At 42.8% G+C, this 24,388-nt stretch overlaps 2 protein-coding genes across 2 annotated transcripts in view; both read left to right on the top strand.

The window, feature by feature from the left end:
* LOC148003521 (uncharacterized) overlaps nt 1-5,738 on the top strand; it is a 73,516-nt gene extending 67,778 nt beyond the window's left edge. The window contains exons 5-6 of the mRNA XM_087567921.1: nt 609-792; nt 4,952-5,738. Coding sequence (XP_087424047.1) covers nt 609-792; nt 4,952-4,957 — 190 coding nt within the window. The 3' untranslated portion in view covers nt 4,958-5,738. The remainder of the gene's footprint in view (nt 1-608; nt 793-4,951) is intronic.
* Spetex2gl1 (Spetex-2G protein like 1) overlaps nt 1-24,388 on the top strand; it is a 92,937-nt gene that overhangs the window by 2,577 nt on the left and 65,972 nt on the right.

The following is a 24,388-nucleotide window of genomic DNA, read 5'->3' as shown; positions in this document are numbered from 1 at the left end:
CTTTGAACAAAAGTCAGGGCTCTGGTTCTGTAGTGTCTGACTCTTAACAAGAAGGCTACCTCCTGGCAAGGGTCTTAGATTTGTAGCTCTTAGACTCAGATGTCCTACATGTGAAGGGTGTAGAAGACCCTCCAATTGTTATTTTCCCCGTTAAAGATCCTCTAGATAGAAAAGGTTTGCACCATGATGGGAATATCAATCAACTCTGAATCTCTAGGACTCTGACAGGAGATTTAAAGGTCTGTGATCCATGAGAAACATATGGAAAGATTGTATAGCTATTAGGTCTTCAACTACCCCTCAGAGGGGCTTTCCCCACAACGTGAAGATGGTTTCACCATACCATGGACATATGAGCTCCCTTATGGACCATCTCTTCTTCCTTGATTTATATAAACCGTCTTAGTGTCAGGATTTTCAGAAGTACTTTGATTCATGTGGAATGTGGATTCTGGATTTGACCTCCTCTAATTGGTGCTAACTTGTATAGTGTGGATCTATTCTGGGGATTTCTGAGGATGAGGACCCTGGAATGGATGATTGGACTTGCAGGAGTGACAGGCAAATAGAAGCTGGCTGGGATTTACCATTTTTTGTTTGTGGTTCAGCATCAGGCAATCCCAGCTCCTGCGTGAACAAGCTCAATTGAAGAACAATATACAGATTTTGCTGAATGAGAAGAGAGAACTGCTGGTGGAGCAGACTGAACTGCCAGAATCCTCTGTGGAGACAACGAGGTCCTGTGAAGAGGCCGGAATGATCATCTGTGACCCCAGAGCCAAGCAACAGCAGGTAGGGTTAGGGCTAAGGGTCAGGCTGTCCTCACGTCTTACCATAACCATAGACAAACCAATGTAACTGTCTATTGACTGATCCATGTCCTGTCCTAGGTCTCATCCAAGTGTTCATTCATGTGATGGTTTACAAGGCTTTCTGTGGAGATAGCCCCTTTTCAAGAAACTGCATGTTTGGAAAGCAAATGCTCCTGCTCTTCGAGAATCTGCACTTCATTAAGGGAGATAGGTTGATCACACAGCACAGCACTACATGCCATTATGTATGGAGGGTGCTATGTGGGAGCCCCTCTTTAGACCAGAACAGGTCTTTGAGGGATGAAGCAAAAGCCTGGAGCTCATTTTCTTTACAGGGATCGTGTGAGACTCAGAAAGTAAGTAGTTTTCAAGGAGGAGAGCCTGGTGGAAATGCCAAAGAAATGGTTCTCATTGTCATTTGTGGTGGCTTTTGTTCTTCCTCCCCTCATGTCCCTGTATATGAAGATGGTGACTTCATGCTTCATAGATCTTGGGTAACTATAGAGCCTGTGTATCAGCATGTCAGTCCTGTCTTATTTGAGTGCTCCTGGAGAGTTCATAACTGGGCCATACAACCTGAAGCTGGTTAGAAGAGAAGGATGTGGAAAAGGTTTCTCAAAGGCTGAGGGTTGGCATGAGAGACTTGAGACTTCAAGAACAAAGTTATCCGTATGTACCCCCAATTCTCACCAAGAAAGGTGCATTGCTGTGCTGACCTGCATCTTAGGGAGCATGCGGGGAGGCCAGTTCATGACATGCAGTTTTGTCCAGTCATTATCTAACTTAGTCCTTTAAGCCTAGGTCTCTCAACAAACATGAAGCTTCCTGTTTTGTGCTGGCCAGCAGTCTTTGCATCATTCGTCCATTTCTAAGTGGAGCCCCCTCTCTTATTTGTCTCAACACATTCTTAAACCATTCAACTATTTTAAAAATAAGGATTAGATTTCTTCACTTTACCTGAACAGAGTTATCCCCCGGGAAGATTCTGGATTGTCTTATTGGCTTCACCATGATCTTGCATGGAATCCTAGAGTGCAACCCTCTGCTGACATTGCTTTGCTGACTATATCATGGGCACTGCATTCTTTCAGGATAGATTCCCTCTCAATATTGTACACAGTGCTGCATTTCAGAAAATTCACTGTATGTTATTTATTTAGCCTTTTTCTGACTGACACTGAGGATGTTTTAATACCACAGGAACTCTAATGTGATGAAATGTTCCTGGTAACTGACCGTGAGTTACTGTCTTCTCTGATGCTTCCAAAGTCTTCTATGAAGGAAACAGGGTAGTTTTAGTGAGGGGCCTATGATGAGTCAGCATAGAGCTCGATGGAGTCTTTTCCTAGAAATCTCTCTCTTGGGGATTTGATGTTGTGTTGTTTAGGCTATCTGTGCAGAACATGTAACTTACTTGTGGGACCAGCAAGTATTTGCATAGAAAGGTTTCCTGAAGTGGAAATGAGTACAGGCCAGGACAGCACATCCTGCTTGAGTCTAAGAGACTTGTTCACAGCATTGTTCCCACTAATTCCTCACTCAACAGGAAATGTGCTGCATAAGAGCAAAGTTTTCATTTGTGCATGCGAGTGAGTATCTGTGTATGTCTGTGTGTGTGTGTGTTTGTGTGTGTGTGTGTGTGTGGTGTGTGTGGTGTGTGTGTGGGTATGTGTGTGTGTGTGTGTGTGTGTGTGTGTGTGTGTTTGCAGTAGTGAACGTGTGTTTCACTCTATTTCCAAGTTTCATGAAAAGTATTCTAAGCGTTCACTTTACATCCATGAAACATGAAATAGAGCTGCCCAGTCATTTGGCATCTCCATCTAGCTCTGTACAGCAAAAGGACACTTAAATTACTAATTTATTCTGTTTCCAAAAATTTCAGAATGAATTATCTTGTGAAGCCTGGGGGAGGAGTGGAAATATGTTCAAGTGAGTCGTGTTTCACAGGGGTAACAAATGGTACAGGCCTAGAGCTTGCAGGTCCCTTTTTGTTATGGTGTAGAAGCAGGACAATACAATCCTTTAGAAATGCAACCCCCAAAAAGAGGACACAAAAACACCTGTAAAGTTAGATTTTCAAGTGATTAGGGGCAAAACTACTGATCTGCATTGAAATCCTTTGGAGCACATCAAAGGAATGGAGTACTGGGAGGTAAGGGCAAGGCTTCTCTAGAAAAATCCATGAGTTTATTCTGCTTCTCTGTTCTTTGTGAATTGTGAAAGGCCACTGGAAGGTTGTGTCACTCACTGTCTTCTCCAAGGTTGCTTTCCACATTGCCTGCTACCATTTCTTTCCAACTACCTTGGCACCCTACAACTTCCCCTGGGAGTTTGGCTTGGATTTTATTCATTGAGAATTTGAGTTGCTTGGAGTTGTATTGTCATCCAGAAAAAGTCCCATGGCTGTGCTGTGGTGCAAGAACAGGGCAGTTTCAGGAGCCCCTTTAGGTGCACAGATAATCCAAAGCGCTTCACTATGTTATCTGTGTAGCATTCTGCAAGTGCTGTCGATCAACATCATTGTCTCTCAGTTAATTTCAGCCTCAATGGGTTAGGAGAAATGATGAGCTTCAAATGGGTCTGACAGTGTAAGAACAGGTAGCCCTATGAGAAGCCATGTTCAGAAAGTGGAACAGAAGTTTTAGTTAACCCAGTGATTCCACAACAAGGAGTAGGTATTGCCATTGCAACTAGGGGGCATCAGTGTTGTAGTGGTCCCAGAGTAACCTTGAACAAGAATCTATCCAGACGTCCATCAGCCAAGGAGTAAAAGTGTACCATACGATGGGGCCCTTCCATAGATTCTGATTCAGTGTGAGATAATCCATGCAAGCTGTTACTTACTTATTCAAATTATTTGTGGAACAATCACATTACGGGGAGAAAATTTGTTGATTTGGATCCTGGTTATGGAGATTTCCTATGATTCTAGCTTTGGGCATGAAGTCACTCAGGCTATGGTAAAGACAGCTCCGATTAGAAGAAGTTGCACACTTTGGGGAAAGTCTGAAAGAGTGAACAAGAACAAGAGTCTAGTCCACCACCAACATATGATCCTTTGCTGAGCAACAAGACAGCTCTACACAGCCTTTGGGACTTGCTAAGCCAGATTGTTAATGGGGAAAGAACCCTGAGTCTATGACGGTTTATGGGAGGACAGCACATCACTGACTGAGCTGTCTATAGGCTCTGGCCACTATGTACATATTCCACTCAACATTTGTTTTTATGCCTCCAGCGAATCCTGGGGAATCTTTACATTAAGCATTAAAGTTCAGGTAGGAACACAGGCTGGAAGAAGCCATTTGAATATCCTTCCCTATATAAATACCCTTTTTGGGTGGATGATCACCCCACATGGATTTCAGCCTCAGGCAGTTAAAGAGCTACTCAGAGTATAGTTCTGGTACAGTTCATGTGAATTTTTCCCATGAAACAATATATATGATCCTCTGTATTTCTTGCTATGTTCTACTCCTTTCTTCCTGTGATCTCTCTGGAAAGATCTGAGGACATTTTCTCTTCTGTCCTCTCACAAATTGCCTTACACTAGCCATAGACTTACAGGGGTGCTGTTCTGTTTCTACATCACAATCACCTTTAATGTCCACGTGTATGCTGGGAAGATTTGCATGGAGCACATTCTCAGTGATTACAGGATCTGTGCGGTGAGCATGAATTTGAAGTGAGATGGCTTCTCTGTGTATTTGCAGATACAGTGGTTACAAATGGAAACTAGCCGGTTTCCTTCATTGCTAACATAATCAGAAGTTTCACCTCAATTCTGGGCATGTTCTCCAGAAGGAATCCACATGGTATTCTAGGTTGCTCATACCTCTCTTGAACTCAGATTCAGGCATAGCTACAATGTTATTATTCTATGTCATATTCCTGGACCAGTGGGAAAAAATGCTCATTTTTCTCTTAATCCCAGTACAGTGCAAAGTCCACAGTTCAAATTCTAGCAGTTTGAAAGGTGAGATATAAATCCAAGCGCAGGTACTCTAGGACACTTGGGGATGCAGGGACTGACCTCAGCTGACAGGTCATGCTGGATTATCCAACTGAATAGAGCTGATATAAGGGGGAGAGCTGAATTGACAACCACTCACTAAACCTTTATTCCCTTGCTCTGCTAGGTCTGAAATTCTCCAGCAGAAACTCAAACATGACACAGACCAGGACAAGATCTCCCTTGGAGAGAAGTGCTACAGGAGGAGAACTAAGTGTGCACAGCAAATACACCACTATTGTGTCTCATCTGTAATGTCCATAGCCATTGTGGACTGCATTTTCCTCCTTTAGTTTGATTTCTTTGGATTGAATACGCTGTATTTTCACCTTGCCTCTCTCCAGCAAGTGTACACTTTTTGAGGGACTCAGAGGAGTGCTGATGCACATCAATCAAGAGCTGCTGATCATCCAGAAAGACTGTGCACGTGTAAATTTGTACTTGTCCTGATGGGTCATCCAGAAGAGTTTCATGGAGATCAGTTCACAATATTGGAAAGACTATGAAACAAAGTCTTTAATATCATTTATACTCAGTAGTGGTAGGCGTTTTCCTTAATACCCCACTCCAACAAAACAGACCTACTTCCACTCCTCTTGAAAAGATTATTACCACCAGTAACTGCTTGTCTACTATGTCTCCAAGGCAAGCCACAGGCTATAAGTCTATTCTGCAAAAGGAGCAGTAAAACATGCTTAGTGCAATTCCTCTATTTAAAGTTTCGTTAATTTTTAATTGTTTTGGTTATTTGGTTTTCCTTCTATTCATTTGAAGATTTGTTATTTATCTGTTGTTGTTTTGTTCATTTGCTTTTCTATTTTGATAAGGATACAGACTGTATATATTGACTACCTGCATCTGGTTACTATCAAGTAAATTGGATGTATTCTGGTCAATAAAGGAGTAATCTCAAACTCTTCACTCTTAAGAACCTTCTTTATTGATCATTCGTGTCAACATCTGAAGTCCCACAGCTATCAGGGAGGGATGGATCTCTGCATTCTCATGGGGACTGGGCATCAAATCACTTCCCAGTCAGACTGAGATTCACAGGCATTTATACAGTCACTGTGCACTGTGTTTCCAACTCTGAATTTCAACTTCTTCATGCATACATTACCCACTGTGTATGCTTGCTGTCAAATATATAGTTACCTCTAAATTATACTCTGTCGATGACAGTTTTGACCAAATTAATAGGATAAACATTAATTTTTCTGTAATATCTCCCAGGATATATAAACATGGTATAAGGGAGTTTAAAGCCATCGGGAATCCTGCACCCAAATCCCGGGGCAGAAAATGCTGTACACCCAGGAATGCAGATAATCCTGAGACCACAGGAAAGAAAGCCACTTCTGACCAGCTCTGCCCACATCTCTGGCCCAATATTAATCTGCATGATGCCTCTGGAAACAGGAATAGAGGAGCAGTCAGTGGTAGGAACCTGGTTGGTTCAGCCTGGGCCCAGAACCTACCTGGGCCCTGAGCATATTTGAAGAAAACCATAGGCATACAATTCTCTGTTTCCTGACTGTGGCTTTTTTTGATTCGAAGTTCAAAATACCATTTTGTTGTTGTTGATTTTTAGTCGGATATTTTTCATTTCGAATTCAAATGTTATTCCTACCTTGTTTTCCAGAAATAAGTCTGAATACCATCGCCCTCCACCTCTGCTATAAAAGTATTCCCTTCACCATCCATCCACTTTCCCAGCCTAGGCAGGACCAAGGGGTGTTCATTCCATTTGTGCCCAAGAAGACCATCCTCTGATACACATGCAGATGAGGCCATGGCACAGTCCCTGTATAGTGACTGGTACTGGTTTAGTCTCTGGGAACTCTGCATGGCAGCCATGGTTGTCCTTATGGGGTTGCAAGTCCCTTCAGCTCTTTCAGTCTTTCTCTAATTCCTCCAACTGAGGTCCAGTTCTCAGTTCAATGGTTTGCTGCTAGCATTTGCCACTGTATTTGACATGATCTTGCTGTGCCTCTCAGGAGACATCTATATCCAGTTCCTATCAGCCTGCACTTCTTAGCTTCATCCACCTTATCTAGTTTGAAGGCTGTATATGTATAGGCCACATGTGGGGTAGACTCTGAATGGACATTCCTCTAGGCTCTGTTTTAAACTTTGCATCCCTATCCCTTCAATAGGGATTATTCTTCTCCTTTAAAGGAAGGAGTGAAGAATCAGCATTTTGGTCATCCTTCCTGAATTTCATTTGGTCTGTGAATATGGAGAATTTGAGCATTTGGGCTAATATCCACTTATCAATGAGTGCATACCATGTGTGTATTTCTGTCATTGGGTTAACTCACTCAGGATGATAAGTTTTAGTTCGTTCTCTTTGCCTATGAATTTCATGAAGTCATTGTTTTTGATACCTCTGTAGTACTCCATTGTGTAGATGTACCACACTTTCTGTTTCCATTCCTCTGTTGAAGGGCATCTGGGATCTTTTCATTTTCTGACTAGTATAAATAAGGCTGCTATGAACATGGTGGAGCATGTGCCCTGTTGTATGTTGGAGCATCTTTTGGGTATATGTGCAAGAGAGGTATAGCTGGAACCTCAGCTAGTGCAATGTCTAATTTTCTGAGGAACCTCCAGACTGATATCCAGAATGGTTGTACCAGTCTGCAATCTCACCAACAATGGAGGAGTGTTCCTCTTTCTCAAATCTGCAAAAGCATCTTCAGTCACCTGAGTGTTTGATCTTAGCCATTCAGACTAGTGTGAGGTGGAATCTCAGGGTTGTTTTGATTTACATTTCCCTTATAACTAAAGATGTTGAACATTTCTTTTGGTCCTTCTCAGCCACTCCATATTCCTCAGCTATGAATTCTTTGTTTAGCTCTGAACTGCAATTTTCAATAGTGTTATTAGTCTCCCTGCAGTCCAACTTCATGAGTTGTTTGTATATTTTGGATATTAGCCCTCTATCAGTTGTAGGATTAGTAAAGGTCTTTTCCCAATTTGTTGGTTGCTGTTTTGTCCTAACCACAGCGTCCTTTGTCTCACAGAAGCTTTGTAGCTTTATGAGGTCCCATTTGTCTATTCTTGATCTTAGAGCATAAGCCATTCTTGTTTTGTTCAGGAAATTTTTTCCAGTGTCCATGTGTTCAAGATTCTTCCCTGCTTTTGCTTCTATTAGTTTGAGTGATCTTGTTTGATGTAGAGGTCCTTGATCCACCTGGACTTAAGCTTTACACAGGGCAATAATCAGAGGATGATTTGTACTCCTCCATATGCTGACCTCCATTTGAACCAGCACCCTTTGCTAAAAATGCTATCCTTTTTCCACTGGATGCTTTTGTCTCCTTTGTCAAAAATCAAGGGACCATAGGTGTGCGGGTTCATTTCTGGGTCTGCAATTGTATTCCACTGGTCTATCTTCCTGTCTCTGTACCAATACCATACAGTTTTATCACTAATGCTCTGTAAACTGCTTGAGTTCAGGGATGGTGATTCCCAGGGAAGTCCTTTTATTGTTGAGGATAGTTTTAGCTATCCTGCATTACTTGTTATTCCAAATGAATTTGCAAATTGTTCTGTCTAACCCTATGAAGAATTGGAATCGAATTTTGATGGAGATTGCATTGCAACTGTAGGTCACTTTGGGAAAATGGCCATTTTTACTATCTTCATACTGCCAAGCCATGAACATGGGAGATCTTTCCATTTTCTGAGATCTTCTTCAATTTCTTTCTTCATATCATGAAGTTCTTGTCACACAGATCTTTCACTTGTTTGATAAAAGTCACACTGAGGTATTTTTATATGATTTGGGACTATTATGAAAGGTGTCATTTCCCTAATTTCTTTCTCAAGCTTGTTTATCTTTTATGTAGAGGAAGGCTACTGATTTGTTTGAGTTAATTTTATACCCAGTCACTTTGCTGAAGTTGTTTATCATGCTTAGGAGTTCTCTGTTGTAACTTTTGGGGTGTCCCATGTATACTACCCTATCCTCTGCAACAGTGATATGTTGACTTCTTCCTTTCCAATCTGTATCCTTTTGACCTCCCTTTGTTGTCTGAGTTCTGGCTAATGCTGGGGACAACATACAATGGAGACATCTCAGTAGCCCGCAGTAGCTCTCTGTAAAAACTGGTTGTTTCCATTTCTCCAAACCTTAGCCCTGGACAACGGCTGTATATATTTCATTTGTGTGTGACTGCCTATCAGTTGGCCTTGGTGTGCACAATTATTGTATTATATCTGACTTTCCTACTTCTTTCTCCTTCTGCTCTGGTGAATTCTGTGAAACTAGATGTTCCTTGATGTTATGATTCTTAGACAATTGGAAATTGATGCATAGGGGCACAGCACAGCACAGCCCTAGTGGCCCAGGTGGATACTGTGTATTCTCATCTTGGAAAAAATGTAATAACTGCAGAATTGTAGTTCTAGATTAGGGTTTGACTTGCAAAGACAGCTTGAAGAAAATAAGAGAAAATGAATTAGAGCCAACATTGGGACCCTAAGAAAGGAAAAAGTTATTGAAGTTAGGAAGTAAGTTTTACATAATATTATAGCCTGGTTAAGGAAGTATAGAATATATAAAATAATATACTAGTAAACTAAGTCTAACTACTGGAACCCTTATGAGAGTCAATGTGTGCAAGGAGCAGAACGCTAGTGGAATTAGTGTGCTAAGGGTTAACTTGATTCTTTCTGGCCACTGCCTGGCAGTTTTGCCTATGTCATTTATCATTAGAGTGTCACAGGAAAATGCAATTAGCTGATCTGGGAGCTTTGGACTCTGAAGTATAAAAGTAAAGAGTTAAAGTTCAAATAATGATACGTTTACAATTATTATTATTATATTGGCCACAGGCCTGGGTATAGGGCAAGCCTGAAACTTTGGGGAACAGTTGTAATTCTTAGTTCTTGGTGGGATGTAGTCATTCTTTGCATTTGATTTTGCAATGATTATAAAATGTCATTTTTCTACGCGCTTTTGCATCATGAATAAAGGAGTGGGGCAAGAGAAAGGCTACAGAACATGTGAAGAGTAAATGAGAGAGAGCATCAGGGAGTGAATGAGAGAGTACATGACAGAGCTAATGTAAGAACAAATGTGAGAGCGAATGAGAGAGCATGAGAAGAGCATGTGAAGAGTGAGTGGAGAGAGAATGTGAGGTGTGTTTGAAGAGTGTGTGTGAGAATGAAAGGGTAATGAACAGACGTGTGCATGAGAGTGGGAGTTTGAGAAAAGAAACCTGCTATAAAAAAGGCAGAGTGCACAAAAGAATGCAAAGTGACTGTAGCCACAAACTGTGTGTATGTGTGTATGTGTGTGTGTGAGAGAGAGAGAGACAGAGACAAAGACAGAGAGACAGAGTGAGAGAGACAGAGAGAGATTCAGAGTGAGAGAGAGAGAGAGACAGAGAGAGAGAGAGAGAGAGAGTGACAGAGAGAATCACGTTAAGCCTTGAAATTGCCTATCAGATTGTACCTAAAGAGTAATCTGTGGATATGTATTATGCGCCTTCCAGATAACCCTGCTTCCTGTTGAGAACTCTGATCCTGTGACAAAGGGCCAGGAAAGTCTGAAAGAATGGCTGCAACCTTGGGGCCAGAGGATAAACTTTTTGGCCTAGACCTCCTAATTTATCTTTTCACCTGAAGCCTTAATATTAAAATTTTCTTACTGGGATAAAACTATGATCCTGGTGAGCGTCTTGTTTCTTGGATGCTCAATCAGTTCTTTGTTGTCACAGACTGTTTGAGCTTACTCCAGTCACTGGGACTTATTCACACCTTCAAGTTTCCTGAACTTTTCAGATTTCTAACATTTGTGGCAAACTGAGTGACAAAAGATATGAATGTTGAGCACTTCCCTGGGGTCCAGTGCATATGGAGCTATGGGTGTGTGGATCTGGTAAGTCCCTAGGAGTTACTCTAAGATAGTAGGACTGTGCTCTTAGGACCCCTGCGTGACCTCACTTCACTTTGCCAGCTTTGTGGGCTTCTACACTGCTGCTCTGAGAAGAACTGAAAACTAATGGAATAGATGTGTAGCCTCCCATTACCTTTGTCATTGTTAGGATATTAGTAGGATAGGTTTGATTGAAATATACTCTCAGAAATATTAACAACCATTGCTTCTTGTGTACCATCTGGAGGAAGTACCAAGTTCACAGACAGTTCTTCACAAATTTCCCAAAGCCAGCAAATTGGAGCATGAAGAAGCCAAGTCCAAGGCATTCAAAACCAGCATCCTCACCAATGCCCCCAGGAAAGGCTTTGTTAAAAGAAGGGAGGTACTGAGACAGTTGGCCCACATACAGTCAGAGAAGACTGTGCCAGGAGAATTGGGGAAGGATTGTGGGAGAGAGTAATTAGGTATCAGTAGTCAGTGAGCAAGATGTAAAGTGAAAAAGAAAAAAATATATAAATAGAAATAAAATAAAGTCTTTAACAAAATGGGACACAATGTATTGCTGAACTAACTCTACTGTGTTTAAACTTGCACACATTTGAAAATCTAGAGAGACTAGATGTGATAAAGTAGGATGCCCTTGTCATTTACATATACTATGTTCACAGCAAAGATATACGAAGTAGATAACATGCAGTTCAAAGATCCACTGTTCACTCACATCTATGTGGATCTGTTTCCCTTTATCAGGACTGTGGAGGCCTCTGCTCATCCAGGTGTCAGGGCTCAAGCAAAATGCAGTCCCCTATGATCTCTGGCCAAGTGCTCTTCTGTTCCCAATAGCACTCTGCCTCAGGCTGCAGACGCACTGAAGGGCCAGCCTTCACCTTCAGGGCACAACCACTCTTTCTGTCTTTCCAGGCTCTCTGTTACTCAACTGGAGGCTTCAGCAGAGGCCTTTCATCTCAATAACAGAAGCTTACATAATCCAAAACATTGGGAAGCCATCCTACACTCCTGATTGGCTGGTTACCTGAGACCAAACAACATAGCTCTCTTCTTTCTACCTGTTTTCCTGATTGGAAAGTAAATAATGTGATCATCTGTGGTGTTGGTGGTAAGAATAAAATGCTTAACATGAATAATAGGCCCATGCAGAGCATGGGCTTCACATTCTAGGTACAGAGTGAAGAGCTAGAGGGAATTACCAAAGAAAACAATAAGAATCCTAAAAACAATTACAGATAATCAAACGAAATAAAACAAAAACAAAAGCAAAAAAAAAAATACCTTGTGGGTCCTGAAATTAAAGGCATGTATTGACTCTGCTCAGCTTTGTAGGTATTTCCAATAAAAAGCAAGCAAACAAACAAACAAACAAACAAACAGCCTTATTACAGTTGCAGCAGTTGCAGGAGAGAAAGCTGGGAGATGTCCTGTGCTGCTGCCCCCATGCTGTGATTCTGCAGCAACAACTTTCTTGGGAATAGGAACCTGTATGCAGTGGGATCCCTTGCTGGGCCTGTCATCTCAAAAATAGGGACTTCCCTAATCCAAAACCTTGGAATCCAGTTTACTTCAGGCCAGGAATGAAGTCAACCATCATTAGTGAAAGAGCAAAGGAATAATTACATAGGAAAAAATATGTGCCATAATCAGAAAAGATCCTCAACTTCTATGGCCTCCACAATCTCCACCCCTCTATTCTGAGCTTGACATAGTGATGTTGTATAACTCCCCATGGTAGGAAAATGCAGATTTCTTCCCAGAAAAGTCATACATGATTTACACCCTAACATATGTGAGGTTAGTTGGCATCGTTTCACAGAGTCAGTGTAGAGGGCCGCAATAACATTCGCCACCACAAGATGGCGCTGGCTTCCACTGTGCCCCACGTAGAAGGCCGAGATAGTTTCGCCATTACAAGATGGCACTGGCCTCCTCCCCACCAACCGACTTCCTTTCAGGAAGTTAACTGTGTGCGCATGTGCAAGAGTGCCTTCGTGCCAGGTCTTTGCCCACTCCGGGGCGTGCCTAATGAGATCATGGGTAAGCAACCAATCAGGTGTGGATGCGCCGCGCTAGGGTGTATATAAGCCGCGCCATGCTGGCGCCCCGCCGCCCTCTATTATTAATAAATATAAGCATTTTGGCTACAGAAGGATTCGTGTGTTCCCGCATATTCTTGCTGGCGAGAGACAGCATGGGACATTTGGTGCCGAGAACCCGGGATGCCACGCCATCGCCAGGCGCCACGAGGGGGTCTTCCGCCTGCGGAAGGAATCCAGAACTGTAGTGTTTAAAAGGTAGGCCCTGAGAGACATGCGTCTTGATTTGTTCTACTTCACTCCCCTGCTAGATGCGGCGGAAGTTTTTATTATCGTTTTGGCAGCCCTCGGGCTTTCTTTATTGGCCTTTGAGTTTCTAGCTACTGCCAGATGGCGTCAGAGGTCGCATGGGAGCTGCCCAGCTGTAATAGCAAAGCAGAGAGTGCTGGAGGAGGTCCAAGGCGGCATGTCAGAAACAGCGTTGGGTAAAAAATTAAAGAGCTCAAGGAAAAAAGATAATAAGCAGACAGTCCCCTCTGAAGACTTCAGATCTGCGGAGGCGAGAGATTGGGGAAAAAATGCCCCGGGAGAGAAAAAAGGAGGAGATAAAAGGAACACAGTATTTTAGGAGAAAAATTTTGTCTTTGTGCTTGTAAAAGGTGTGATTAGGCTCTGGAAGCTTCACAGAGTCATACTGATCAGACTTGATAGAGGTAGACCGCCTGAAAATTTATTCAGGAGAATCAAACAAAAGGACATCTCAACGCCCACGCACAGCTTGATGGAGTTAATGTAATTGGGTTGTGAGTAAAAATATTCAGGACTGTGTTTCACTTCCATACCATTTGTGAATGTCAGTCGGGCTGCTTAGATATCCCGTAATATATCTCAGTATCTTACAGGAATTTGGTTTCAACACGTTGATGGACTAGTCCAGGAATTGAGACAATCCATCGTCCATATCAACTCCACTCGAGTGGATAGTCACCATGGAAGTGGTGGGAAAGGGAAAATCCTACCTCTCTGCTGATACCATCTGTTTTTTTCCCTCTTTGTCTATTGTCTGTCCTTGGTGCACCAAGCTGTCCCTGTATGTCAGTTTATGTCTGTGGTTTTTGTTTCTTGTTGCTTAAATGTTTTATGTTTCATGTTCAAAAGAAAAAATGGTGAAAACTATCTGTCAATCGTTCACATCTTGATTTGGTTTTAACTCATTTCAAAAAGGAACAAATGAATAAAAAGCAGCTTCTATCGGCCTTTGAAGCCCTGCACATGTAGCCAGGAGTCTAGGTCAGCTGGAGAAGCTGCCCAGGGGCTAAGCGTCTGCACGAGCTGATCTTAAAGGCGCCAGCAGCTCCTCAGCTTCTTTGGTGCAAGAGCTGATAGCTGTTTCTCTTAGAAAAATCCCTGACTTCTTATTTGACTCAACAGGTGACAAGGTGCTTCTCTTAAAATCATAGCTAAAAAGGTAAAAATGGTGTTTGGTCTAAATATTAAGATATGTGTAGCCACTTCAATTTTGTTTCTCATTGGTTTTAAATGTATAAATATGCTCTACGTGCCTTGGTTATGGGCTATTGTCTTTCAAGTTATTAGATATGGTTAAAAAGGTATAACATTGGTAACAGAAAGTTGGCTTAAAACTAATTTGGATAAAGTCATTCTAGACCACATGTGACATGGGCCAACCTAGGGAAACAGGTCTAAATTGAGATAATATTTTTATGGAATTCTTATTCTAGAAACCAGGCTTCTAAAAGATTTTAGGGCAATGTCTCTTTCTTCAGGTATTGGAGACCACACCATCGTGCATTCATTTGTAGGAATTGACAGTCAAACTTTGTAACGGTGTTTTGGAGACTGGATTTTAGAGGCTAGTTTGTTAGAAGTTGAGTTTTGCTTTCCAAAGTTGTGGTTTGCCCTGAAGTTATCTGTATTTTGATGCTAATTCCACTGCCCCAAGCTGCCTATTCACATACTCAGGACTCAGGTGACTTTCCAAAGTTGTGGCTGTGTTCTGGTGTTACAAGGAGAACTTAAAGATTGTGATTAAGGATTGCCAGTGTTACATTGACTAACTCAAATTTATTTGTAATTAAGAAAAAATCAAACAGATAGAGATTGTTACAAGATTTACGAAGGATTGATGAGGTTTTGAAACTTGTGAGAGCATTACAGCCAGTTTGTTTACTCCAACTGCCATTTCAAGATTGATTCAGGGGATTGTTTTTATGCAATTTATTTACGTCCTGGCGATTGTGAGTTTCTATTTCGTGAGCTTGCTTATAATTAGAGAGCCCATAAAGTGATATCATTAAAAATTTTTACAAAAGAATGGCTAATAGCCTTATATTATGTAATTTTGTCACTTCTTCAATGTAAGAAGTCAGAACTTTAAATCTTTCAGTGTATATGGAAACTTTTACTACAAACTTTTGCTCTCAAAATGAGCTTTAATATTTGGGGAGTAGCTGTTGCACTATTCCAGAAAAGAATATTTGAAACTAATTTTAAGCTTCTAAGGATATGTTAATTGGCTAAGTACCTCACCTTACCAGAGGACTTAGGTCTTTGTTATCCACATTGGAGATAAAGCTTCAGTTGTGTTAATACAAAATTGTAGGCTAGAGTCATGGAAGTATTTTAAAAAGAAACCTGGTAAAACATCTTATTCCAAACAACAGTTAAATTGGTTATTACAAAATACTGATATTTGGCCTATTACATATACAAATTTTTCAGGCAAAATTGATAATTTTACTCTTAACATGCTTTTGTACTTCCTATATATTTGTGCATACAACCCATAGGAAATGAGCTTACTGTGTTTATAGGTGGTTCATCTAATGAAAAGGCTACACGTATGATTGGATCACTTGTTTATTCTCTTGAGTTTCTGCTGCTTCAACACAGATTATTAATTTCTGTGGTTTAGCCACTGTTTTTAAATCAAGCTTTCAATTCACATACTGATAGCCAATGTATGGCTTGTGGTTTACAATTGATTTCAATTACTTAATTCTTTACTAGAGACAGATTTTCTATTTAAAATCAATGAGTGATTTCAGTGTGATTGTCTGACAACTCACTGTCCTTTCAGTGCTCTGGCTCAGACAACTAAACAAAACCATAGACCCAGCTCTTTGAAAATGGTAATGGAGTTAATATGAAAAGAAGAAGACTCCATTTGCTTACTTTCAATTTCCAGCCTCACCCTCCCAGCTCAGGGATTTCTAGTACAACTAAATCTAGGCAATATTTACAGGTTTTGACATTTCTATTTAATGCTTATGTTTAGGTAAATAAAGCTGGTGAGGGGCTGAAGAGATGGCTTAGTGGTTAAGAGCACTAAGTACTGTTCCTTAACAGACCATTTAAGAACTCAAACTAGATTGCCTAGACTCCTTAACAAGGGAGGACAATGATACCAGACAGATTATAGGCCTTACATAGGAACAATTAGTCAAAAAATCTCATTCTTTATATATCCAAAACAATAATGCTAGAAACAATAATTTGGTATACAAGTCAATTTATAAATACAAGTGCTCAGTGTCCTCAATTCAATCCTCGAGGACTTACCTTAATAAATAATATCTTAACTATATCTTAATAAATAAAACGGGGGAGTTATCCCTGTATGCTAAATAATGCTCCTTTTATTTCAATTTTAAAATTTGGATGCCAAACTTTATGGCACCCTACAACTAGGCATACTTCTGCCTAGGTGAAATAGAAAGATTCACATATTGACATGATCCTGTCCAGATATTGTATATGGGGAAGAGGGAATGTTTGTGTTTTTTCTACAGGATGCTACAAGAGTGTGCCAGCTGCCAGAGGTGTTTGCTGAGACTTGCTGATCCTGGTTACATAAAAATTCAGCTCTCCTGGTTCGGGTCCCTGGAGTCATTCCTCTGCCCTGAGAAGAAGATGGAAGATTCCCCCTCATCTTTTGTCATCACAGAGATTTTGGCGTGCTGCAGTCCGTGTTACCGCTGCGTGTGTCCCGTCCCACTGTGGCCTGCTCTCTGACCCTCTGTGCACTGCTGCTTTCTGGAAAAGACTGGACTCCAGCCGTTGCTGCCCCCCTCATTCCCCTGGTGACTCTTGCTGCCTTAACTGGTGTTGTCATCTTGCAGTCTATAGCTTCACAGGAATGCCACCTGCATAAAGCTGCTGTGGACTGGGGAACTCTGTCCTGGTTATGCAGATCTCAGACATGGTTCCATTGCCTGCTGGTTTTTCCAGAGAAGAATGACTGATCCTGAACTGTCCTGGGAAAGACCTTGTTACTTTCGCTGCTATTGTAGCAGCCATTTACTGCTATAGCCATTGTGTCTACAGTGTCTGGAGTTACCCTCCCCCAATCTATGCTTAGAGAAGCACAGTGGGTGAACTTTCCGGAGTAGTTGTTAACAATTGGGAATTCTAAATTTTATTATAGGAGCGGCTTGACTATGGCCCTTGGTGGTAACAACTGAGATGAACCAGATGAGGTGCCCACTACTTATCTTGAGTATAAGGGCTCTGTTTGGTGCAGCCCTATGCTGTGGATTAGTGTTCATGCTATGGTTGGTTTGCAAAATCAGATCTCAACAGAAACTTGACGAGTTTGTTGTCACTCAACCACTTGTGGCCATTGAACAAGGGCCCCCCCGCTGAAATTTGGTTATCTATCTTCAAAAATTAGTCGGTATCTGAGTTCTCTGCTCTTGTACCCCATGGATCTGTGGATCAATTGCACTGGGATGAGAGACACTCAATGATTCTTTGATCAGCCCTTCCACGTCGCTGAGGTTTCCTCATTGCACGCGATAGGGCGATCATGACTTCCCCACTAACTCATTTTCTGGCTGGCCTCTTTATAGAGTTCGCCCTAGGTCATTTAACAGTTACTGTCACACAGCACTGTGGTATCCAGTGATGGGCAACTTTCCTCATGCACAGTACATGGGGCCCGGTGGCGATAGGGTTACCCTTCGACAGATAAGGCTGTGACATAGAGGAACGACCTAAGACAGGAGCCACAGCAGATGGACATAACTTCAGAGACCTAGACCAGCCTAGAAAATAAATTATTATTAATTAATAAAATAATAAGGGGTAGATGTAGAGGGCCGCAATAACATTCGCCACCACAAGATGGCGCTGGCTTCCACTGTGCCCCATGTGGAAAGCCGAGATAGTTTCGCCATTACAAGATGGCGCCAGCCGACTTCCTTTCAGGAAGTTAACTGTGTGCGCATGTGCAAGAGTACCTTTGTGCCAGGTCTTTGCCCACTCTGGGGCATGCCTAATGAGATCATGGGTAAGCAACTAATCAGGTGTGGATGCGCCGCGCTATGGTATATATAAGCCACACCATACTGGCGCCCTGCCGCCCTCTATTATTAATAAATATAAGCATTTTGGCTACAAAAGGATTCGTGTGTTCCCGCGTATTCTTTTTTTTTTTCTTTTATTAACTTGAGCATTTCTTATATACATTTCGAGTTTTACTCCCTTTCCCGGTTTCCGGGCAAACATCCCCCTCCTCCCTCCCCTACTTTATGGGTGTTGCCCTCCCCATCCTCCCCCCCTTGCCACCCTCCCCCCAACAATCTAGTTCACTGGGGGTTCAGTCTTAGCAGGACCCAGGGCTTCTCTTTCCACTGGTGCTCTTACTAGGATATTCATTGCTACCTATGAGGTCAGAGTCCAGGGTCAGTCCATGTATAGTCTTTAGGTAGTGGCTTAATCCCTGGAGGCTCTGGTTGCTTGGCATTGTTGTACATATGGGGTCTTGAGCCCCTTCAAGCTCTTCCATTCCTTTCTCTGATTCCTTCAACGGGGGTCCTATTCTCAATTCAGTGGTTTGCTGCTGGCATATGCCTCTGTGTTTGCTGTATTCTGGCTGTGTCTCTCGGGAGAGATCTACACCCTGCTCCTGTCGGCCTGCACTTCTTTGCTTCATCCATCTTGTCTAATTGGATGGCTGTATATGTATGGGTCATATGTGGGGCAGGCTCTGAATGGGTGTTCCTTCTGTGTCTGTTTTAATCTTTGCCTCTCTATTCCCTGCCAAGGGTATTCTTGTTCCCCTTTTAAAGAAGGAGTGAAGCATTCACATTTTGATCATCCGTCTTGAGTTTCATTTGTTCTAGGCATCTAGGCTAATTCAAGCATTTGGGCTAATAGCCACTTATCAATGAGTGCATACCATGTGTGCTTTTCTGTGATTGGGTTACCTCACTCAGGATGATATTTTCCAGTTCCGACCATTTGCCTACGAATTTCATGAAGTCATTGTTTTTGATAGCTGAGTAATATTCCATTGTGTAGATGTACCACATTTTCTGTATCCATTCCTCTGTTGAGGGCATCTGGGTTCTTTCCAGCTTCTGGCTATTATAAATAAGGCTGCAATGAACATAGTGGGTACATGTCTTTTTTATATGTTGGGGCATCTTTTGGGTATATGCCCAAGAGAGGTATAGCTGGATCCTCAGGCAGTTCAATGTCCAATTTTCTGAGGAACCTCCAGACTGATTTCCAGAATGGTTGTACCAGTCTGCTATCCCACCAACAATGGAGGAGTGTACCTTTTCTCTGCATCCTCACCAGCATCTGCTGTGACCTGAGTTTTTGATCTTAGCCATTCTCACTGGTGTGAGGTGAAATCTCAGGGTTGTTTTGATTTGCATTTCCCTTATGACTAAAGATGTTGAACATTTCTTTAGGTGTTTCTCAGCCATTCGGCATTCCTCAGCTGTGAATTCTTTGTTTAGCTCTCAACCCCATTTTTTAATAGGGTTATTTGTCTCCCTGCGGTCTAACTTCTTGAGTTCTTTGTATATTTTGGATATAAGGCCTCTATCTGTTGTAGGATTGGTAAAGATCTTTTCCCAATCTGTTGGTTGTCATTTTGTCCTAACCACAGTGTCCTTTGCCTTATAGAAGCTTTGCAGTTTTATGAGATCCCATTTGTCGATTCTTGATCTTAGAGCATAAGCCATTGGTGTTTTGTTCAGATAATTTTTTCCATAACCCATGTGTTCCAGATGCTTCCCTAGTTTTTCTTCTATTAGTTTGAGTGTGTCTGGCTTGATGTGGAGGTCCTTGATCCACTTGGACTTATGCTTTGTACAGGGTGATAAGCATGGATCGATCTGCATTCTTCTACATGTTGACCTCCAGTTGAACCAGCACCATTTTCTGAAAATGCTATCTTTTTTCCATTTGATGGTTTTGGCTTCTTTGTCAAAAATCAAGTGCCCATAGGTGTGTGGGTTTATTTCTGGGTTTTCAATTCTGTTCCATTGGTCTATCTGTCTGTCTCTCTACCAATACCATGCAGTTTTTATCACTATTGCTCTGTAATACTGCTTGAGTTCAGGGATAGTGATTCCCCCTGAAGTCCTTTTATTGTTGAGGATAGTTTTAGCTATCCTGGGTTTTTTGTTATTCCAGATGAATTTGCAAATTGCTCTGTCTAACTCTTTGAAGAATTGGATTGGTATTTTGATGGGGATTGCATTGAATCTGTAGATCGCTTTTGGTAAAATGGCCATTTTTACTATATTAATCCTGCCAATCCATGAGCATGGAAGATCTTTCCATCTTCTGAGGAATTCTTCAATTTCTTTCTTCAGAGTCTTGAAGTTCTTATTGTACAGATCTTTTACTTGCTTAGTTAACGTCACACCGAGTTACTTTATATTATTTGGGTCTATTATGAAGGGTGTCGTTTCCCTGAATTCTTTCTCGACTTTTTTCTCTTTTGTGTAGAGGAAGGCTACAGATTTATTTGAGTTGATTTTATACCCAGCCACTTTGCTGAAGTTGTTTATCAGCTTTAGTAGTTCTCTGGTGCAACTTTTGGGATCACTTAAATATACTATCATATCATCTGCAAGTAGTGATATTTTGACTTCTTCTTTTCCGATCTGTATCCCCTTGACCTCCTTTTGTTGTCTGATTGCTCTGGCTAGAACTTCAACAACTGTATTGAATAAGTAGGGAGAGAGTAGGCAGCCTTGTCTAGTCCCTGATTTTAGTGGTATTGCTTCAAGTTTCTCTCCATTTAGTTTAATGTTAGCAATTGGTTTGCTGTATATGGCTTTTATTATGCTTAGGTATGGGCCTTGAATTCCTATTCTTTCCAGGACTTTTATCATGAAGGGTTCCTGCGTATTCTTGCTGGCGAGAGACAGCACGGGACAGAGTCACCACACCCGGGATAAGAACACAGAAGCCACAGATGACAATGCCAAATGGACTCCCTCCTGAAATTATGGACCCATTAAAATTGAGGTTTAGCCTAACCTTAGGCCATTCCACTCCCTGCCCATCTGCCTGAGTTTTATGTTTGCTCTGAGTAAAAGATCAGAGTGTAGCCCCAAATATCCTCATGATTGGACTTGGAAATTCAGGAAGAATGATATTGGAGAAGGGATGGCCATGTGGTTACAATGTGGTAACTAGTTTCTGACCAGGAACCTCATGCTTAGCCAATGGGGACTTCAAGGCCAGGCCTCCTGCTTGTTCCAGTGCAGGCTCAGACTTCAGGGTCAGGCCAGCTCCTGAGCCCCACACAGGGCTGCCTGCATGCCCTTGTGACTGCATTAGAGCCAGAGTGCTCTCTGCCCAATCCCCTTCTCTCCTCTTTGTCACAGCCATTGTCCCCAAGAGCACTTGTCAAATACCTTTATACATCTATCTCAATCTCAATGTCAGGTTCCCAGAGAATCAATCCCTATAGCTGACCATAAATGAGGATTCACTGTGTGTGTGTGTGTGTGTGTGTATATATATAATGTTTTAGAACACAGAATGGGGATTCTTGGTGAAAGCTTCATGGACATGTATGTTTGCTAGATCTCTTTGCACTGGGATCTTTCCACATGACTTAGATATCCTTGCCATGGGGTCATTACCCGTCACCTTGCCATTTCACTTTTGTTTTTCTTTTCGATGCTACTGCTGTGTGACATAAGATCCAAGGATGAACTTCCATAATGGGTTATGGTTTCAGACTTGATTTACAGCCATGTGGCCCTCCGGTTGCTTCCTTTTGATCCTAGAGTTTGATTAATCTTTCCAGCAAGGCTTCCAGTACTTGATAGGATTGTGCTACATGCTGTCAGAGCAGAGTTACACAGAAATCATATGCTGGCCTTCCTCTGATGGTGCTTACCCTTGACTAGTCCTCAAACAGGGCAGCGTTTGGATAAAAAAACACTGCAAGCAAAGAAATCATATATGTGGGTCTACCCCTGGCTCTGTGAGAAATGAAAGAGGAATATGTCTTGGCTTACTGGAAGTCTTATCCCAAGACTAGGGAAGGGGACTCCCAGAGATCACAAAGCCTTCTCCTCATCCATCATAGTCTGTATAGCCTGTGGCTTTCATTTGGTCGGTGTGATGACCTTAAAATGTTTCAGGTATTTCTGCCATGTTATGTCTGAATTATTTTTAATATTGCTGTGACCCTTTTCTAGCTTCTAGATGTAGATACATTAACTGATTAGAAGGTTTTATTTTTAAAGATTTATGTATTTATGTACATGAACACTCTGCGAGTGTGCCTGCATGTCAGAAGAGAGCTTCAGACAGAAGAGGGCATTGGATCCCACTACAGATAGTTGTTGGTCACCATGTGGTTGCTAGGAATTGAACTTGGGAGCACTGGAGAAGCAGCGCTCAAACCACCATGTCATCTCTCCAGCCTGATAAAAAAGATTTTAAATTTCATTCTTTTCGTGTTTGTTTACAATCTTTCTTCTTGAGAACACTGTGATGGAATGTCCAAATGGTAATTAGTGGCAGTTGGTAGAAGGAGCCATATGTGTGATGCTGCCATATGTGTGAGGGGCTGGCAACAAGGTGCAGAGCCAAGACCATGGCCCCCTGCCCTGAGGCTTGCCTGCTGGATGTGGGCTCTCAGCCCCATCAGGATGCCTTCAGGTGAGGACAGCAGGTGGTGGCTTGCACCCTGCTGAGCCGGCCTAGGAGAGTTGCAACTACAATCTCCATGCCCAAGCCTCAAGCCTGGGGCAGCTGGAAGCTCCGGAGGCGATAGCCGCGGTTAGGCCTCCGCCGGGCCCTGAGAGGGGACTGACTGGCCTGAGCGGAGCCGGGAGATCCGCACCACGCGCCTCCCCGTGTCGCGCCTCCCGGTGTTCCCTGCACCAGGGAGTGGGCACACGTGTCCTTCCCACCCCGCCCTTCCACCGCGCCCGAGCCGGGCCTCAGGGTACGCGGAGCTCGTGGGTGAGCGCGGGGCCTGAGGGGGCGGGGCGCTCGCGTTATATTTCGCGCCCGCAGCAGCGCGTGTGCCTGGACGAGTTTTCCTTCCGCAGGTGCTGGCAGCCAGGGCGCCCCGCCCAAGCTGACTCCTCTCTCTCCCTCTCCGACCCCGGCAGGCCCCAGAGGTGATTCTGCCTGCACGATGTCCTCCTTCCTGGAGACGAGCTCTTCGCAGGCGCCACGTCGCGAACAAAGAGAGAAATGAAAAAAATGAAAAGAAAAATCAGAAGAAGCTGACAGAGAAGGGGGCGGTAACGGCGTTGGGGGGTCACCTCGGCCACGGGAGGGCGCGCTAAGACAGTGGAGGGGTTTCCAACCGCGACTCCACCCTGCAGTTTCAAGGGAAGAAGCAGAGGCTAGTCCTGCCAGGGGACCTGGAGGCCTCGCGCCCGCACGGACCCCTAGCCCGACCTCCGGTCTGCTCCCCAGGGACAGCAAGCCTCAAGCAGGGGGGGCTGCACTTTAAGAGCAGTATCATCAAGGTAGGTAGGAGACCCATGCCCGCCCGCGCCCCTCCTTAGGCTCCTTCTGCTCCCCTCCCCCGCCCTGGGAAAGCAGTGGCAGAAGGAGGCAATGCAAAGTGAGCCCATTGGGTAGGGGAAGGGAGGGTTCAGGGATGTATGGAGAGCTGAAGCAGGGATTGGAAAGCCTATGGCATTGGGAAAGAATGGAGAAGTGCTCTGGAGTGTGCATGAGAGCTGTGCTCTGACATCCCCAGAGCAACTTGGGGCTGTCACACCTCTCCAGATGACTTGGAATTAAATGGCCTGTACCTGCCAGGGCAGGACAGGCTTTTCAGAGGCAGCTTAGCCTGATGGCACATCCCTGTAATGTTTCCATTGTATGTTAAAGGACGGGGATCATTGGAAAATATTTCCTTAAAACCTGAGGCAGTGAATGTATTATTTAATAGATTTCTTCTGTTCTACTTTGTAATTGGTTGCCCCTTGCAAGAGATTGTATTTGGAGGATGTAAAATACCCTCCTTCAATTACTCGGAGAAAGGGAACATAAACAGAGATTTCCTCTTTTTTAGCCTCCAAAGCTCTGAGAGATTACAGTTCTGCATGATTTAATTCTTTCCTGCCTGCTATGAGCAGACCTCCAGATCAGCAAGTTCCTTTGGAATGGTTTTGCTTGTTTTTGTTTATTTTCCATGGTGCTGATTAGAAAGCCATGAATTGTTTTGTGAATTTTAAATTTCAAGAGGTGGCACCCAGAGTTGATGTTGGTTTCCTTCACACATTGCAGTGTAGTTGCAGCATAAAAAAATGCTTCTTGTGACAAGAAGTGGAAAAAGAAAGTTGATGAGCTAAGAAAAGTAGAGCTTTGAGCC

Source organism: Rattus norvegicus, chromosome 9 (genome assembly GCF_021556685.1).
Source record: "Rattus norvegicus strain SHRSP/BbbUtx chromosome 9, alternate assembly SHRSP_T2T, whole genome shotgun sequence".
Lineage (NCBI taxonomy): Eukaryota > Metazoa > Chordata > Mammalia > Rodentia > Muridae > Rattus > Rattus norvegicus.
This window is presented reverse-complemented; position numbering and strand designations above follow the sequence as displayed.